The 19,479-nt window shown below is 33.9% G+C and overlaps 1 protein-coding gene and 1 pseudogene across 1 annotated transcript; one reads left to right on the top strand and one right to left on the bottom strand.

The window, feature by feature from the left end:
- Window positions 1-191: 191 nt before the first annotated feature.
- On the bottom strand, window positions 192-2,139 carry LOC114718802 (autophagy-related protein 8i-like). Its single transcript, XM_028904244.1, has 5 exons — window positions 1,945-2,139; window positions 1,734-1,789; window positions 1,133-1,185; window positions 643-761; window positions 192-544 (listed from the first exon to the last, which is right to left on the bottom strand). The coding sequence occupies exons 1-5, from the start codon at window positions 1,982-1,984 to the stop codon at window positions 456-458; spliced, it is 357 nt and encodes a 118-aa protein (XP_028760077.1). The 5' UTR covers window positions 1,985-2,139; the 3' UTR covers window positions 192-455.
- On the top strand, window positions 1,223-13,443 carry LOC114718801 (S-adenosylmethionine synthase 2-like; annotated as a pseudogene).
- Window positions 13,444-19,479: the final 6,036 nt, after the last annotated feature.

Below are 19,479 nucleotides of genomic sequence, written 5' to 3'. Positions count from 1 at the left end.
TATGGCTTACCTAGCACATGCAACTAGCATGTGAAGTATTGACCTTGAGGCATGCGAAGGACGCGGCGCACTTCTTGAGTTATTAAAATTCTCTTTTCCTAATTGCCACTGCGCGTAAGTTCCAACAGCAGCACTCCACTTCATGCATTTTGGTGTGGCTGTGATGGAATGTAGAGTTCTTACCATTATCATAATTGTAAATAAATTGTGAACTTCATTGAGATTACATTGAATAATAATTTACATGAGGGATTCTGGTGTCCAGTCGGACAAGTTTTTAGGTACATGTTGGCGTAGATATTTGAAATTGAATCTACATCTTGAGGACTAAACCCAAACCAAACTCCCTCACCACTAGACAACCATGTTGTAGTTTGTCAAGTCATAAGAGTTCGCTTTATTTACCAAATTGAATTCAAATACTTACAACAAGGATGACCGATCAGGCAACTAAACTAGCCAAATGTTTTCTCACTGCTGTAACACATGTAGAGAAATCCGTCATCATCCTTGTAAGCCTTGTAGACGGCATCCATGAGATTTGCTGTAATGAAGAGCCATGTAGATGACATGTTAGCACGACGAATGAAGGAAAAAAAAGACTGATGAATCTGACAAGATTTAATGAAAAGATGCATTTACCAGTCTGAGGTAATGTGTTCTTCACAAATATAAACAATGCCTTCCCAGGAGGCAAATGTAGCCTGCTACTCAATATGTGTATGAATTGCCCAATAGACATGTCTCGAGGAACCAAATATCTACAGAAGGCAATGCATAAAAGAGATCAGGCCCTCCAACACAAAGGGGTGCTTAAACATATCAATAATCCAGTACATAATTTGAAACCTACTAAATGCATCATCACCAATCTCTAATACACCCCTAAAAAAAGGTTTCAAGGGAATTAGGAGAACATGTTCTGGAATTATGGAAGAAAGAAAACTCAGGAAAAAGAAAGATCTATTTCAGATGATACTAGCAAATATTAACCTGTAGCTTTGTACATGATTGATAAATGGACTGAATTGAAGCATACGCAAGTAACTGTTATGTTAATGCAAGTTATTAATTTAGCAGAACAAATACTGTCCTCCCAGAATATAAAGTCAACCATACAGCTAGAACCTACTTCTTCTTGTCCAATTCAGGCAGGTCTGTTCTAGAATACTTCTCAATTACTACCTGCAAGACATCCCACACGAAGAAAAATCAAAAGACTGCTCAAGGGTTGCTTTCATTCATATCGCATGATAAAAGTCAGAATTGTTTGTTCCAATCGCGCCCTTTTTAAATAATCATGATGCATAATATGCAAAACTTAGATCCATTATTGAATAATATTTTACTTTCCGTTTTTAATGTCCTTAAGGAGGTTCACTCGCACCAAACACCGCCAAAGACTGCCAGCTGTTAAGATGTATAATAAAAATATAGGAGGAGGCTAGAAAGTGGGATGGAAAACGTTGAAATCAATCATTTTGGACAGCACTGCCGACACAAATTGAATGTAAAGTGCCCATGAATTTGTAAGATTCACTAAGAAAATGGATAATTGAAAGAGAGAGGCATCCTAACTTACCGGGAGAGGATTGAATATTATATTGGGAAAATGGGAATTATCGACTACCACCAAACAAGAAAACCGAAGATGAACTATTGTCCGGAAAAATACGAAGTCAATTCGCTGAACATCAAACAAGAAAAGAGTCGTGAGTTATGAAAATTCTTACAGGTACTCGATCCGGATATTTTGCCGCGATACTCTGTGACTCCTTCAGACGTTCCTCTGCACCGAAAACAAGACAAATCAAACACGTAAATAATAATGCAAGATAATTGTACAGATTCGACAGAGAAAGCAAAACAGATTGGACAAAAACAAAAACAAAAACATAAAAAACAAAGAAGAAGAAGAAATTCATATTGTAAATGAAAACTCACCGAAAGTGTACTCATCCTTGAAACACTTAATCTTCCCCATGTATACCTTCCCGAACTCGGAGAAAGATGGAAAATGAGAGAAACTAATCCAAAAACGAGAGAAAGCTTTTCCAGAGAAAAACGAGCTGAGAATTGGGAGAAACTTTGACGGGGCCGACAAACTGGATTTATAAACGGAAATGAAACACTTTTCGTTTACGAAAGCGATTTTCCGGTTGCGTCCTTCCTCAGTTTTCTGTTTGGATAAAATAAAACAGGTCCTTGAACAATACCGCACGTTAAGAACCGAACTAAAGGCCCGACGAAAGCCCGTGTGGCTGTACAGTTATGGGCCCATTGTGGGCCGACCCAATCTTCCCATGTTGGGCCTGGTACTATTTCTTCGAGCTATGAATGGGGCCTTCTTCTCCCAGTGGTGGTTGGTGGTGACTATTTTGCTCACACGATGAGCAATAGTTTAGCCGCGCGGTTAGGTGAGTTGTGACATAATAAAAATTATTTAAATGAGGTCATAATTTAGGTAGGCCCAATAAAATGGACATTATTTTTTTATTGAGCCCACTTGATGGTATGTGTTACACAGGGATCCAATAAACGAGCCCCATCTTGTTTGTCGTTTTACGTGCGTTGGTGATGCGTGGTGGGTCACAATTGACTCCTACGACATCAAGGATCTGCTCCATGGCCCACTCTCAAATTACACTGGTCACTGCAAAAATTTTGCACACAAATTTTTCATATCTAATAATAATAATTGGACAGATCATAGGTATCACGCGTAATTCAAAACGTAAATGATTTCATTTGTCTTTTAAAATTTACTGCTGAGTTTTATAGATTTTATAACAGGGAAAATTCCAGAAGAAGAATCCTAAAATTATCATTTTTCAATTCAAGCACATAGGAGTTGAAAATAATAGGAAAAAAAGTGGTGTTTAATCTAGTATTTTACGATATAGTTAAATGACTAAAATGTCTTTATATCAAAAAGTTTATTAACAAGTTTTGAATTGATAATAATAAGTGTTGAATGGCAAATAACAGGAAATTTTTTGACAATGGCAAGTTTGACAGCATTTTTCCGAATATGATACAAGGGCATTTTGGTCATTTAACTATATTTACAAAATACTGGATCAAGTACCACTTCCTTCTCTTTCATTTTCAACTCTTACATGCTCGATTTGGAATATTACATTCTCCAACTTCTTTATTTGCAATTTTCCCTTTATAATATAATGTTTATAATTTTCCAAGAAATAGATGATAAGTCATGTTGAAAACATGTGTGATAAGCGTATAATTTTGTGTAGACCTATCATATCATGATATCATCATCAAACCGTATATCTGTGGATTGGAAAATTTGTCAATAAAGTGTATAAAAAGATTTGTATGTGAACATGATTTTAATGGAAGTTTCAGGAGGCATTCCAATTTTCAATTAACTAAAACATTATTGTGGGGTTGGTGGTGTTTGGTTATATGGTTGGCTTTATTAAGCACCCATTATGCTGATATTTAATTGTCGGGATGTTTAATGCGCGTGCGCTGAGGAAATTAATAGTAGTTTCCTGTAATTATTGTTTTCCCGATTTAACGTGTGACGGTGTGAGATATCTCACGTATTTTTGCAAGGATTCTATTTCGATTAGAATAAAATTAAGAATTGGAAAACAAATTCTCATTTATAATAGTGGTTTTTAAACTAGGTCAAGGTGCCCAGTGAGATCAATGAACCAGCCAATCAGCCCCTGGTCGATTTGATAATAGTTCTGGAGATTGATCGAATAGAATTTTATATATTTTATCTCATTAATAAGCCTGGAAGGATGATACTCCTTCCGTTCCTTATTATAAGAGACATTTGATGCTTATGGCATGTTCCTATATATAAGAGACACTTAAAAGTTGTCTCTACTTTTTTGTATTGATTTCCTATTTTACCCATATTTATTGTCTCCAACTCACACTCTCTCTCCCTCCCACTTCTCTTTCTTTCTATAATTTAATTGTTCTCTCTCATGCTCTCTCTCCTTATTAATGAGGGTATTTTTGGAAAAAAAAATTATATTTTTTACACATTAATTGTTCTTAACTAATTTTAACTACTTTTTTTATCAACGTAATTCGGTTATTTGTCTCTTATAATAAGGAACGGAGGGAGTAGTATTGGCGATGTTTTATATATGAAAATTAATATATTTTTTATTTTAATAATATCATTACTTTCAAGATTATATATGAATATTTTTTATTTTTTAATTAAATTATATTATTTTTTCTGTGCTGCATAAGTTTTATCTTATTAGAAGCAATCATCTTTGAGACATTAAGAGGGTGTTTGGCATTCTCAAAATCGCGGTCTCAGAAATATTTTTCCGCAAAACGAGGTAACCTCCTCCACATATTTACTTCGTAATCCGTAAAAGCACTTCTGAAACCATAGTTTGGTTTCTATCCAAACATCTCCTAAATGTAAACACTCCTTCCAATAAGAATTTGAACCTTGACTTGTCATATTATGAAATACCAATACCCTTCCATTGGACCAAACCTCGTTGATAATTGTATTAGTTTAATTATAAGTGATTTTATCCTAGTATAATTCTAGTCGGAGTACAAACTCTTGAAGCATCGTTTCAGCTACATAAATAATCTCTCTGGATGGACTTTCATTTGACTCATTTTAAATAATCGGTTTTTTTAATAACAGAAATAATTGGTTTTCATATTATGCATAGTCAAGGATACTGAGACACAGGTTATGCGTGATCCACTATACAAGACGGCGTGAAGAATTTTGGGGAGCACCTTTCTGGCGAGAACAGCGAGAAGGAATGAGAACTGTTTCCCACTTTCCTTGCACTGTTTCGAAGATACCAAACGCCGAACAAATTGGAAGGAAAAGGTAGTTGAAACACTCCATATTTGATATAAATTTATTTTAAAAGTTTTGAGTCATAAGTACTAACTACCCGAGTTTTTTTGGGGAGATAAGTATGTCTTCAAAGTTTAAAAATATGACAAATTTACTCTTAAAGTTAAAAATATTAATAATTAATGTCACTATTTTAACCGTTACTGTTGGTTTTTTAATAATAAGAGGCAAAATTGTTACAATTTTAAATTTTTAGGACAAATTTGTAACAACAAAAAATTTTCTCATGGCCAGCTTTTCGGAGTGAAAACTTCCACGGTAAATATGCACCTTAACTTTTTTAAATATATAATCCCTTAGATACTTATTATAAGTTTCAAATAATTAATTTATAAATAATGAACAGTTAATTAAAATTAGTTAAAAGTAATAAATACGATAAAAATATATTTTTATTTTTAAATATGCCTATATAATAAATGATAAAAATAATAAAAAGGAATATGTGGTGAAATATGACAAAAAAGAGTATGAAAAATAAAAGAGAATAAATAATTAAAAATAAAATTTAAAAAATGCATTAAATATCAATTCAAATTAAAGTTTATAAACAAAATTAGAGGGGGGTGTTAAAAAAAAGGATTGGAGGGAGACGGGAAGCATTAAGGGTTTGTTTGGCAAGGCTTAATTTGGGCTTAAAAGCTGCTTTTTTTTACTTATAAGCCCGATTGGCTGAGAGGTTGTGTTTGGCTGGGCTTAAAAAAAAAGCAACTTATACACTTTAAGTTCCAAAATGTGCGGTCTGTCTTAAGCTGAATTTTGTGGCTTATTTCCTTGCCGTAGGAGCTTATTTTTTTGACCGTTGAATAGGGGGTCATTTTCACGCTGGGGCTTCTGTCATTTTTCGTTTGGCTGGTGAAGCTTTTTGCGAAGGCAAGGATTTAGGGCGCCTGGTTTCCCGAGAGCATCCGTAAGCCATATGGCCTGGCCCCACGACGTTTGAATAATGCTAATAATTAAGAAAACATCGTACTTAACTTTTCGTTTGGAAAAATAGAAAATAAAAACCCCTAATATAAAAAATTATAATTTAGAATTCTTAATTTAAAAAATAGTAAATAAAGACCTGATTTTATATTATAAATATAAAATTTTGATTAAATATCTGGAATACTTCTCAGACTGTAGGAAATGACAAATTCAATTTAGCAATATAGAATTAAATTTTTATTTGTTATTTTTCAAGTTGAGAATATCAAATCGTAATTTTATATATTAATGGGTTTTTGTTTGCTATTTTCTTTTTTTGTTTTACCCTTTTTTTGCTTTTTTTTATTTTTAATATTTTGCCCCCAAGGTATGAAAACAGCTTGCATTCTCAGCCAAAAGAAAAAATCTTTGACTTGCTAAATTATTTTTTTCTCATTTTTTATTATTTATCAAAACTCATACCTATTTTGGTCATTTTACAACTAAACTTACTTTTACTCAACAATAATCCAAACAACTTTTCACCAATCTCACTTTTGCAAACGGGCTTTTCTGAACTCCAATCTAAACACAATTCACTTAACCAATTTAACTTTTATCCCACTTCACTTATCCATAGGCTGCTTTTTCAATAAGCAACCTTTCCAATCGCTCATCCAAACGGGCACTAAATCTTGCGGTGTTGGTGCAGGCAGTAGAGTTTGCACTGTCAAACAAAAGATGATATATTATCCTGAGTCCTTAATATAAAAGTTCGTTAACTAATTTAAATAAATTAAAGAAGTTAGTTATTTGTAATAAATATGTGTTATCTTTCTTAAAATATCCTTGCCAATCAAATAGATTGGTTAAAATTATCGTTATTACAAGGGCTATCTTGAATTAGTATCTTATATTTATAACCAAAATAAAAATCAAACAAATTTAAGATCACAGATAGTATTATGAAAAAAATCATGATTTCACATGGTTGTGTACTTGTGCTTGATATATTGTAAATTAAAAGAATATTTGATAAAATATCCTATTCCCATAATCTAAAATTATATATCATATAGAGTTTGTGAGAAAAAAAAATCTTGTTGATTTGAAATGGTGCAAATGGTCAATGACTTTATTTCTTTTGCATGACTATTTAAAATATATATTCTCAAACAGGCTTATCTTATTAAATAATATTTTATTCAAGAATTCTATCTTGACCGGGCTATTTTGTTCAATTATGAAAGACATTTTTTCAAAACTTGCAGCAGTGGCATGCTCATAACGCCATCTATACGTTGGTATGATTAAATATCGGCTTCAATTCCATTCATGTATTCTATGGATTATACTAAGAAACAAGTCGTATTATTTATGATTTATGTTTTGATAAAAAAAATTATTTATGATTTATGAATATTACAATATGTCAATTTTTTTTACCTATTTTATACTCTTTTCATACTTAACATAAGATCTATTTATCTAATTTGAACAGATTAAAAAAATAAAATAAATTACTTAATTATAACATGTGTGATTCAGTCTTCCTAAAATAATTCTTCTATAATATTAAATTATATATTAATTTAAAAATTAGATAAATTAATTTGAAAAGATATGATGAATACCAAAGCAAAACTAATTAAGATTTTATATTTATGAAAAAAAAACCATTATACGTTTAGAGCATGAGGAGTACAATGTTATGTCCAAACTTTATGCTTCAGTTATTTTTCTTTAGCCAACATGCTTCAATTTTATTATTATTATTATTATCATTATCATCAAAGTGCATGATAAGCCGTTGAACAATAGTTGGTTTTTAATCACTTTAATTCAATGGTCAATGAAACAAAATTAATCACGTTCGGAACTTCACGTCATGTTAAATAATCCACCTTTCAGCATATGTTATTTGGTTCTTGTTTCGTACCTCACCTTTTGTGTTCTTTTAGGAATTAAAAACAACAACAACAAATCACGCCATTGCAGGGGAACAAATTGATACAAAACAGTCTTGAGTCCAAAAATCAAAAGTTAGTTGCAGAAATACAAAAAATGTAAATAGAATTAATATTTACGAATTATGTTAATAAAATAATATAAAATTTATCTTTTCAAATCTAAAATGTGTGAAATTTATCATCGCTACTTGAAAATTAAAAAAAAAAGTTGTAACTAATTCAAAATCGAAGGAGTTATTTACAATCCAATCATAATTTCACAAGAAATATCAATATGTTACAAAATACATTGACATATTTATTTATGAAAAAAAAAAAGAGTGGGTCGGTTTTTGGTTTGATCATGTCTTTATAATTTCAAGTTATTTTAACAAGTGGCTGTAGTTTTTTTAATCACTTACTTTAAAAAACTATAAAGATCTGATTTTAAAAAAAGTTATGCGAACCAAATTAAAAATCAGGTGAAATTACAAGAACATAATAAAAAAATTACAAGAATCCAATTAAAAATCAAATAAAATTACATAAAATTTCAGATTAATTTTGTTAATTCTTTTTATTTATGTAACCTTAAAAGGTCATTTTCATGGGGTTTGGTTGGACGAGGACATTGTACCGCAGTTCACCAACCCACAAATAGCATCAGGATAAGTAATGGAAGAGTGGTCAAGCTTGGTAGGAATTTTCAATTTCATGCCTTCCATTTTCCAAACTTGCTGAGCTCACTATATATCCCTATACACATGTTTTAAACTCCTCCATTTTTTACACTTAATTATTTTTATATGCGTTTGATAATACCTTTTAAAAAATTTGAATACTCCCATGCACGAGAAAGCCAATCACACTGTGTAGTTTTTCCCCCATCAATTGTAGGTTTTTTTGTTATTAATATATCCTTGAAGAAAAGTTTGATTTCATTCGTATCTTTTAAGCAGGTTTAAATAAAATCAAATCTTTGCTGATGATTATTAATTTTGTTGTGAGTGTGATTATTTATATTCACAAATAGCTTCCTCATGTTTTTTATCACCTTTTTTTGTCATCCATATTTTTTTATCACTCTCAACAATTTTCTTTTCTCATTAAAAAAATGTGTATACTACATATTCTTTAGCTTTGTGATGTCCTCTGCCGCTTCACGTTAATTTTTCTTCACTAACAAAAATAAAACGAAACAGAAAATAAAGAAAGATGAAGGTCAACCACATATTTTATCACACACACCGCTACACCAGATCGATATATTTAAAAAAAAAAGAGAAAAAGCAAAAAACAAAAAGCTTTCACATATAAAGCTATTGCATGTGATCGATGGCCAAGGAAGAAAACAATTACTTGTGGTTTCCGTAACGAATTTATATTTTCTACCCTTTTGCATATAATTAAACAATTAAACTTCAAAAAAAAAAATCGAAAGAGACCAGAAAAAATATGCTAAAGCCTGGGAGTTTTTATTATTAGTCTTTAAAAAAAATTGGTGACTTAATTAATTGGCTTCTCAAAATCTTTGACTAGAAAACACCAGTTTTATTGGAATCGTGGATCGCCGGTATTATAATCGGCCAAGATTTGAACAAGCAACTAAATAAACACATTTCGCTGAACAAATAATTTAGAAATCTTAAGTCAACTTAATTCTCCCGCCCAACTGTTGACTAGCATGTTTAATTATCATAAAATTTTACCAAATCAAAATGGTTCTTTCACGATAGTGGCGTCATGGTTTTGTTCCGCTAACACCTTAATCTGACCGGTGGACACCTAATCCTCAAACGTGACTCATTAGTTATTACTCTTTCAGTCCTGGATATAAGATTTATTTTATAATGTAAATTATATTATAAAATAGTCTTATATTTAGAACCAGATAAGTATTTATTAAGCAATATTCCCGTAGGTGCTGAATGAAAAGCTAATTGAAAAAATATTCTGATTCTAAATATCGTAGCATTAAAATTCAATCCAATTCGACCAATCTGGATCAGCGAATCAGTATTTTTACTTTTTTAGTGAATTCAGTTAAGAGTCTTGAATAAGTTCCTGCTTGTTAAACTTGAAACGACATGCTATAAAGAATGAAGAGGATCAGTAGCGACCCAGTATTTTAAGTTAAATAATTTTTTAATTTTTAAAGAATAGAATCAAATTTTAAGTGAGATCAAGTATATGATACTATTCTTACTTTCCCTCTAGAAAAGAGTACAGAATCAGAGTCTCCTTTTTTTGGTTTGGCATGAGGTTTACTCGCATAGCATCTCGATTTCCAAATTATTACTTCTTTTTCTTATTCTTATAGCTAGCTGACTAATTTGAATAGATTAAAAAATTTGTTAAGTTAATTATTTATAATAAATAAGTGTTTTTTTTTCTAAAATACCTTTATTAATTATGTGTATTAGTTATAACTACTATTTTATTGAACATTTAACATGTGTAATTATTACAAAAATTATCTTAAAAAAATAAATAAATATGAGAAACAAAATAAATTAAAAATCTTATATTTAGAATCAAATTAAAAATTAAACTAACTTTTATATTAAGAAATAGATCTAGCATAATGTTTGAAGCAAAAACTGTACACCCACTCTTGTCAAAGATTCCCGGTGTTTTGCGCCTCAAACTTTTTTTTTGATATGAAATGATCGGTTTTTGCTTTGTCATTGATTTTTATTTATAATTATTAAAAGAAAAATATATCTTATGCTGCCCACATAAATTATGGCATAAATATTTTTAATCCTGACGTGCCTACCAATTTGGATATCATATTGGGTTGCTTTGCTTCCGAACGGTGGATTCCTTTTAAGAAGTTTGCATATGATTATTCTTGAATAATATTCTTTAATCTAAAAATACTTGCGTCAATTGTCTTGACAAAAAAAGGCCGTGCTGACAAGTGGCATTAAAAAATAAAATATAAATATAAATATAAAATATTAGGAGCTTTCAACAAACGCACAAAAGAGATACAAGCTCTTAAATACAATTAATTGACATAAGATATGACATCATAAATGTTTTTTGGCAAAAAAAAAAGATATCATAAATGTTAAAAAGATATACTCATGCCCACAAAAAAAAGTTAAAGGGATATACATATATATACAATAAAATGAAATGGATTTGCGCTTTAGCCACCCAAAAAAAAAAAAAACCAAGTCACAAAGAGTGAAGAAAATATTATATAATTTTTTTAAGTATATATAAATGAAAAGGGGAAAAGTTCATCTGATGTTTATTAAAGGTTGTTGCGGGGTAGAGTCAGAGCAAGCTGGGAAGAGTTCAATGACAACAAACGGAGGAGGAAGAAGGGGCTGGGGTAGGTGTGGTTGGAGGGAGGCGCGTGGACATAAAGGCGCGTGGGAGGACAGTCATCTCACCAACTGCAACGGACAGCTGAGATTCACTTGTAAGGAACGATCTCATCCGTTGGATCGAGATCGCACATGCCAGCGAGTGAATCTAGCCCTCTTCTCGCTGATGAGGGAAGCTTTTGAGTCTGAGTTGAAGCCACCCCTCCGGCTTCTTCCCCTATAAATAACGACCCCATTTCGACGTTCCAACTCGCACCGCTTGAGCAGTCTTAACTCCAAGAGGTTCCTTCTGTTCAAGCTTCACTCCCCGTCTATTACCTCTCGAGGTATTCTGCCGATGCTATTTTAGATCTTGGGTTCTGGTTTAGGATTATGCGTTCCTGGGGTGGATTCCTTGGCATTTTCTCTCTCTGTGATCTCCAAATGAATCTGGGATTCTGTTTCTGTGTTCCTTCTGGGATTTGTCTGTAATTGAAGTTATAACCGCATTTCGTCTACTAGTTTCTCTGGAATTGTGGTTGCTCTCAGCCTTGTGAAGAAATACCCTCTCGGGCTTTTCAGATCTGGTTGGAGTTTATCTGTCAATTGCGTGTTCTTCTTCTAGGGAATGAGATTTGTCGGGTGAAATATGGGTTTTGCGTGCTTGTGTTCTGATTAGCTTCGAAGCTTGGCAGTCTGCATCTCATAATCAACAAGCCCTGTGATTATTCCTCATATAGGATAGTTTTTCCGGCCAGATTTGACGAATGATTAAGGTTTTAAACTTGCTAGAAAGTGGGATTTGGTGATTGTAGGTTTTCTAGTTGATTTTGGAGCCTTGCATGGTAGAGGGGAAATTTGTTTTATGCTTGATTTTGAACTTTTCCTCGGGCACTACTGACTGTTTTCCTTTCCATTGAATATAATTGTGCAGATATAAAGATGGCAACAGAAACCTTCCTATTTACATCTGAATCAGTGAATGAAGGACACCCAGACAAGCTCTGTGACCAGATCTCCGACGCCGTTCTCGATGCCTGCCTTGAGCAAGACCCAGACAGCAAAGTGGCTTGCGAGACATGCACCAAGACCAACATGGTCATGGTCTTCGGAGAGATCACCACCAAGGCTAACGTAGACTACGAGAAAATCGTCCGTGACACTTGCAGGAGCATCGGATTTGTCTCCGATGATGTTGGTCTCGATGCCGACAACTGCAAGGTCCTTGTTAACATTGAGCAACAGAGCCCTGATATTGCTCAGGGTGTCCACGGTCATCTCACCAAGAGGCCAGAGGACATCGGAGCTGGTGACCAAGGTCACATGTTTGGCTATGCCACCGACGAGACCCCTGAGCTCATGCCCCTGAGCCACGTCCTCGCCACAAAGCTCGGTGCCCGGCTCACCGAGGTTCGCAAGAACGGAACCTGCCCGTGGCTGAGGCCCGACGGAAAGACCCAAGTCACCGTGGAGTACTACAATGACAAGGGAGCCATGGTTCCTATCCGGGTCCACACCGTGCTCATCTCCACCCAGCACGACGAGACTGTTACAAACGACGAAATTGCAGCTGATCTCAAAGAGCATGTGATCAAGCCTGTGATCCCTGAGAAGTACCTCGACGAGAAGACCATCTTCCACCTCAACCCATCAGGCCGTTTCGTCATCGGAGGTCCGCACGGCGATGCTGGTCTCACCGGCCGGAAGATCATCATTGACACCTACGGTGGATGGGGTGCCCACGGTGGTGGTGCCTTCTCAGGAAGGACCCAACCAAGGTGGACAGGAGTGGAGCCTACATTGTGAGGCAGGCCGCTAAGAGCATAGTCGCTAATGGACTTGCCAGAAGGTGCCTCGTGCAAGTGTCATACGCCATTGGTGTGCCAGAGCCATTGTCTGTGTTTGTTGAGTCTTATGGCACAGGGAAGATCCCAGACAAGGAGATTTTGAAGATTGTGAAGGAGAACTTCGATTTCAGGCCAGGGATGATCTCCATCAACCTTGACCTCAGGAGGGGTGGAAATGGAAGGTTCTTGAAGACTGCTGCTTATGGACACTTTGGTAGGGATGACACAGACTTCACATGGGAGACAGTGAAGCCGCTCAAGTGGGAGAAAGTTCCAGCTTAAGTGTGTGAGATCAAGTTTTGGCCCTCCCCAGACTGTCACTCCATAGTTTCTGTCTGTCTATCACTTTACTCCCTTTCTGTTCTGTGCTTTTCTTATTTACTCCCCCCCTTTTTTCACGTGTTCTTATTCTATGTTCTCTTCAAAAGATATAATTTTAATTTTTTTTAGATGATGCACCAAGATGTACTCTCAGATTGTATGCCTGATTGTGTAATAATATGAAATCAGAGAGAGTTTACGATTTAGTATAAGCCGCGTTGTTGTCGGTGAGTCTTTAACCGCTTGGAAGTTACAAGTTAGAACTCCAATATGCGCTGTACCTTGTTGGGCTGGAGCGTTGCCGCGTTGATTGATACCGTCCCTTAGCGGTGAATCAAGATTGGGATATTCTGAAGTCAGTAGGTTCAATTTACCAAACACAACAAAACAAAGCGGCATTACACCCTCCAATTCATTTACCAAGTGCCACGTGCCACTTCCTTCTTAATTACCGTGAGAAGCAAGCAAGTATTGCTGGCCCAAGGAGGAGGACTGAATGCAGCCATAGTAAAAAGTTAGATATGCCAACAATCCCGTAGATCAATGACATAAAACTCTTCATAAATAAAAACTTAGGGATTTCATCCGCTTATAATTTCATGTTGTCGTAATGAACAAAAAAGCTATACTGTTAATATGAAAATCTTATTGGTGAATTATGTATCGGGAAGTATTTTATATCTGGAAAACTCAACTCATATAAATTTTTATTCACTGAAAAAACAAAGGCTACAAGCCAAGTTTAGAAGGCTGGATTTTAAAAGGTTTAAATGTCTAAAACTTTTAACTGGTTATGTAAATGGAATGGGAAGTTGCTTTTAAAAAAATTGGATTGATACTTGTTTGGGATCACAATTGAATATCCCAAAAGTATTTATTTATGTTAATAGAAACAAAATTTTTCTCACATATTTAATTTATCTCAAAATAAAAAGAACTCCCTAGTATAATGAAAATGGCATATGTTAATGACTAAGGGTCCAAAATGCATCATGGCACTTGATATGACCGTTGGATTAATTGGATGGTGAGACGATGCTCACTGTTTCTGATCAATTGAATTCATTGTCCTGAGATTCATGTCGGTGATACCATAATGGGAGTGCAAGTGCCATGAATAGGATGGTGGCCTTAAATCCAGCACAAGTTCAGGAAGTGCGCTCAGTATGTGTAGTTTGAGGATAGACGAGCTTGGTGGGCATTAATGTCTTGTCCCACATCTTCATGTGTTACTTCATTTTCTTTCTTTTTTAATTTTTGACTCTCTTGCAGACATATTTTCCCAATTATGGTTTCAAACAACGCGTAATTTGTCTTCTCCTAAATTTCAAATCTTCCAAACGTATTCTTGGTAGAATAGGACTCTTAAAAAACAACCAAAATGAATACGGAAGTTAGATAAAGAGGAACTCTGACTTGGAATATGAAAAATGAAAAACACATGAAGGTGCTAGGAAATACAAATAATCACTTAAAGGTATGTTTGGCTCAATGAGGGAAGGGGAGGGGAAGGATTTTAATGAAGGGAAGGGGAGTGGAAGGATTTTAATATTATCTTGTTTGGATTTATAAAAAAAGAGGGGAGGGGAGGGAAAAATATTTTAATATGAACAATTTTGCTCTTATTTTATTTAAGGCGTGGGCATAATGGTCATAACATGACAAAATATAGACATAATAGTTACAACATGACAAAATATGGGCATAATGGTCATAATATGACAAAATATTGCCCTTTCCCTCCAAATTCTCTCAATTTTGGAGGGGAGGTTGAGGAGGGGAGGGGAAATTTTAAAAAATTTTCCCTCCCTTCCTAAAATTTGTGTGTTGCCAAACAAGGGGAAATGATTCAAATCCCTCCCCTTCCCTCCCCTCCCTCCCAAATCCCTTCCCTTCCCTCCCTCCCTCCTAAATCCCTCATACCAAACACACCCTTAGGGTTTTCCTTCCCTAGCATCTACCATAATTCATAATCATTAAAATTCCCTCCAACCAAACAAGACGTCGCTGAAATCCCTTCCTTTTGTTGATCCAAATAAGGAGTCAGTCGGGAAAAAAAAAAAAGAAATTCTACATCTGATTCTTAATATAAGATCTGATTCACTAATTTAAAAAATTAAGAAAGTTAAAAAAATTATTTAATTATAATATATATTAGATGATCTTTCCTAAATACTTATGTGTATTATTAGATTATAAATTTGTTTATAAATTGAACAAATTAATTTTAAGAAATGATAAATATAATACTTTAAAGTCATTTATTTAATTTCCTTAATCTCTTTAAATTAGTCAACTAAATCCTATACCAAGTATCGGAGCGAGCATGTCATCATCCACTTTTTAAGGTTGTTGCCACCACTTTAGAGATTTTTATGTTGTTTTAAAAGTAAACTTCATAGTAAGGTTCTTAAAGTTTAATTATAATTTTCAAAACGCTTAATCAAAGCAAGTTAATAATTAGGATGGCAACAAAAAAAAAATCCACTTTTTAAGGTTGTTGCCACCACTCTAGAGATTTTTATGTTTTTTTAAAAGTAAACTTCATAGTGGATGCATCGATGGGCAGTTATGGACAGTTAAAGTTGGGATTATCATCCGCGTGGCAGCCCCTCTCTCTCTGATCCTGGGCCTAATGATCCATCTATTTTCCTCCTTTGTCTTCATTTGCCCAAAAAGGGGGACGGGAAAACATTAGTGCATGTACCGTCTCCATTACAAAAATAAAGCAGACCCTTTGTCCTCTACTTGGGTCCAGTCTAACTATCACGCTCGTCTGGATGGCAATTATACGCACTTACAGACACGTTTAATTTAAGTCAAGATAAAATTCTTTTTATATATTTATATCATATTTTGTAAATTATGATTAACAAGCTACTTATATCAAGCCATAAAACTTTGCCTCCCTACAAAATTATGATTCTTGGGGGCGTTTTCAGCTACAACTAGGAAATACAGAGTCACGACTCATGAGAGCTAAAGTCAGATCAGTCTTGCAATGTTGCCAAGCATGGCCTGCTGATGCTGGTCGGGTTCTTTCTCGCAAACTCACATTTTGCTTCTCAATCAAAATAGAAAGCTTAAAAATCAGCTTGCATATGCGTTGGCCAAAGGAGATTTATCTATCCTCTCTTTTTGCTTCTTGTCCTCGTCATCTGAGGACCTTGTTTGATATTGAGTGCTTGGGATCTAGTCTCCATTAATTTGTACTAACTTGTACAGGCTCTAGCCTTCTGTTTACCCACAAAAAAAAAGGCTTAACGCCTTATTTATATCCCATTCAAACGCAAGCCGCTTCTTCATCTTATCTTTTTTTCCGTACACTTAACACTTTATCTTATTTTTAGTGCGTTCAACACTTTAAAGATTATGATACTAAATCTAACTAGAAAAATAACATATACAACAAGAAAATAAGATCAAGATGTCGATGCATTATATTAAGATTAGTGTATTAAGCAAATTTGAGAAATAAGATCAAAATACTCGACATACTTTTACGGATTTGAATCCCAAAAACACTATTAAAAAGACCTTCAATGCTTCTTACCTAATAAGAATTAGTTTCAAGTTCAAAATAATTTAAAATATTATATGTTTCACACACACACAAAAAAAAAAGATCCCATTCAAATACTTGCACATTATGCTATATTAGTCTCTTCAAGAATATTGTAACTTTAAAAAAAAAAAATTGGCTTTTTATGTCACTCTCCTATAAGGACACTAATATCTTTTAGAATATAAATTCATATTGGCCCATGCATGAGTCAGGAAAGTTGATGTATTGCTTTTCTCAGTATCCAAACAGGTGGAGCTACTGAAACCTTACGTTCGGATTTACAAGAAGCAATAAGCAAAAAGAGCATAATTGATATTTGTTTTGTTCAGAAAAGTATGAAAATTTTCTCGCCTTTTCCTTTGGACTCGACGATTTTTCTCAGATGCCCATAATTTTTGTGCCACTTGTACGTATCTGGGAGTCCCTAATCTGCACGACTGGACCGCTACCATCAACTATCACCTTCATAACCGTTGATATTTCCTTATTTTCCCCCCTAATATGTTGGCATCATTATAGTATTTGATCTAATATAATTAATTAATTAATTAATCATCCAAACCATAACTTCTTTGACCCAAACAATTCGACTGAGCCGGCCAGCGACCTTGAATCAAAACAAAAACATGATTCTTTTTCATTTTTCATTGAATGTTAAATTGATTATAATTAAATCGATATATGTGTATGCTTTATACTAAAATATCTAGATATTATTATATACTCCTCCGGTCCTTAATATAGAACACAATTGTTGAGTTGGTTTTGGTCCTAAATATAAGACCCATTTCTCATATTTACCAATTTTCTCTAAATTACCCCTATGGATACTCCATCAACCATAATCAAGTAGAAGATAGAGAGGGGTATTAAAAGAAAATGATTATGGTATTTTAGGAAAACATGTCACATTTTTATAATTAACTAACTTACCTAACTTTCTTAATCTAATCAAATTAGTTAAATGGGTCTTATATTAAGGACCGGAGGAGTACTTCTTCTTTTACTAGCACCTATTAATAATTTTATGTAAATTAATAAAGTCGGCTAAGATTAGTTATTTTTTTCTGTGAATCTCAAAATTACACTCAATAGAAGTAAGGGAATTTAGTTCATTAATCTCAAAATTATCATTAGCTGTTAAGCATCAAACTGGGAGGAAAACATGGGGAAAAAAAACTGAAGAATTTAAAATGCCGTTCTCCCAAGTGTGTATTGGTCGTAGCCCATACCTGAAGTAGGCCAATTGGAGGATCGGCCTGCAATTTAAAATGAAGAATCATTTATTACATTTTTCTGGGAGATTTTAATAATGAATATATGACCAACAACAATTGGGTTTAGTAAGATGAGCTAACATATCAAAATATAGCGAATTAAAATTTAAATTTTCGTTAAGAGAAGTGTCCATATTTAACATCTAACATCTAGAACATGATTGTCTCTAATAGGAGGATACCCGTATCGTCTCAAAAAAAGACAAAAAGAAAAAATGAACACATGAAAATGAATGAATATTGTGCTTTTAACAAATCTCCTGTTGGGGTTCACTCGACAAAAGGACTCAATGGGGGAAACATAACACATGCCTTTGGCAAGTTTCTTGAACACAGTAATTACCAAGTCTCAATACCTTCATGGTATTGTCCACCGCACAAGGAGCAAAAGGAATCTCCCACCACCATGTTCATCAAACCTCGTGATCGTAAAAATACTATCAAGATCTACCAAATCTGGCTTGCATGGTGGCAAAATGCGTAAAACAAAAAATAAGTAAAAGATAATGCTTTGATGTTAGCAAATTGCATAAAATATGTTGTCCCTCTCAAGGGAAATCCTACAGACAAACGGCATCCATGGGGAAAGGAATGCTTTAACTTTCTCTCTACCGTGGTCAAGAACCAGCTTTGGTGAACAAAGCTTCGGGGATTCTATTTGTTGTCAAATGATTCCTTTCGAAACAAATCCGCAGGCCCATTCATTCTTTCATTTTCAAAGGAATTTCAACATTTCATCTGATCATTGACAGGTTATTTCGATCAACGTCTTGTAGCCGTCTTTCTCATTGCCTTTCCATTTGCTCACGCATTTTTAATTTTACATATTGCATAATGCAGATTGCTCCTTCAAGCAGTGTGTTGCTCAGAATCTTCATGCACGACTTTGATATCTTTTTATCTCATAAAAATTTCCTTGTATGCCATGAAATTTTCATTAACGCCGCACCACAAGACATGGCCACTGATTTCCCAGTCAAGGCAGAATTAGTTGTACAATTCAGCCCATGAATCATCTTAAAACAAAAGTTAATACTATCTCATGTTCTTCATATAAAAGCTAGTTAAGAGTTGAATTTGATCTTAGATATAATTTATTTTGTCTTTTAAATTTATAATATATATTTTTTAAATATCCTTATTGATTGTAAGGAGTTCCACTAATACATAATTCAAATGCATATGATTAAAGAAGATGGTTGAGAAAATTCAGCATACATAGATCACAATTAACCAACTTAACTCATTTTCTTAATATTCTCAAATTAGTTATATAGTTCTTTAGAAATAACTAGCATATTTAGTTGAGGAACTTACTGTAAAAGAACAACCCAAATTCCATCATCTGCCAAGTACAAACGGATGCCAAAGTAAAACTACACTTGAAAAGCAAAGTCAAGCAGGAC

Source organism: Neltuma alba, unplaced genomic scaffold (assembly GCF_004799145.2).
Source record: "Neltuma alba isolate B1F8T4 unplaced genomic scaffold, ASM479914v2 tig00011870_pilon, whole genome shotgun sequence".
In the NCBI taxonomy this organism is placed as follows: Eukaryota; Viridiplantae; Streptophyta; class Magnoliopsida; order Fabales; family Fabaceae; genus Neltuma; species Neltuma alba.
Note: the sequence above shows the minus strand (reverse complement) of the source record. Positions and strands in the feature narration are given on the sequence as shown.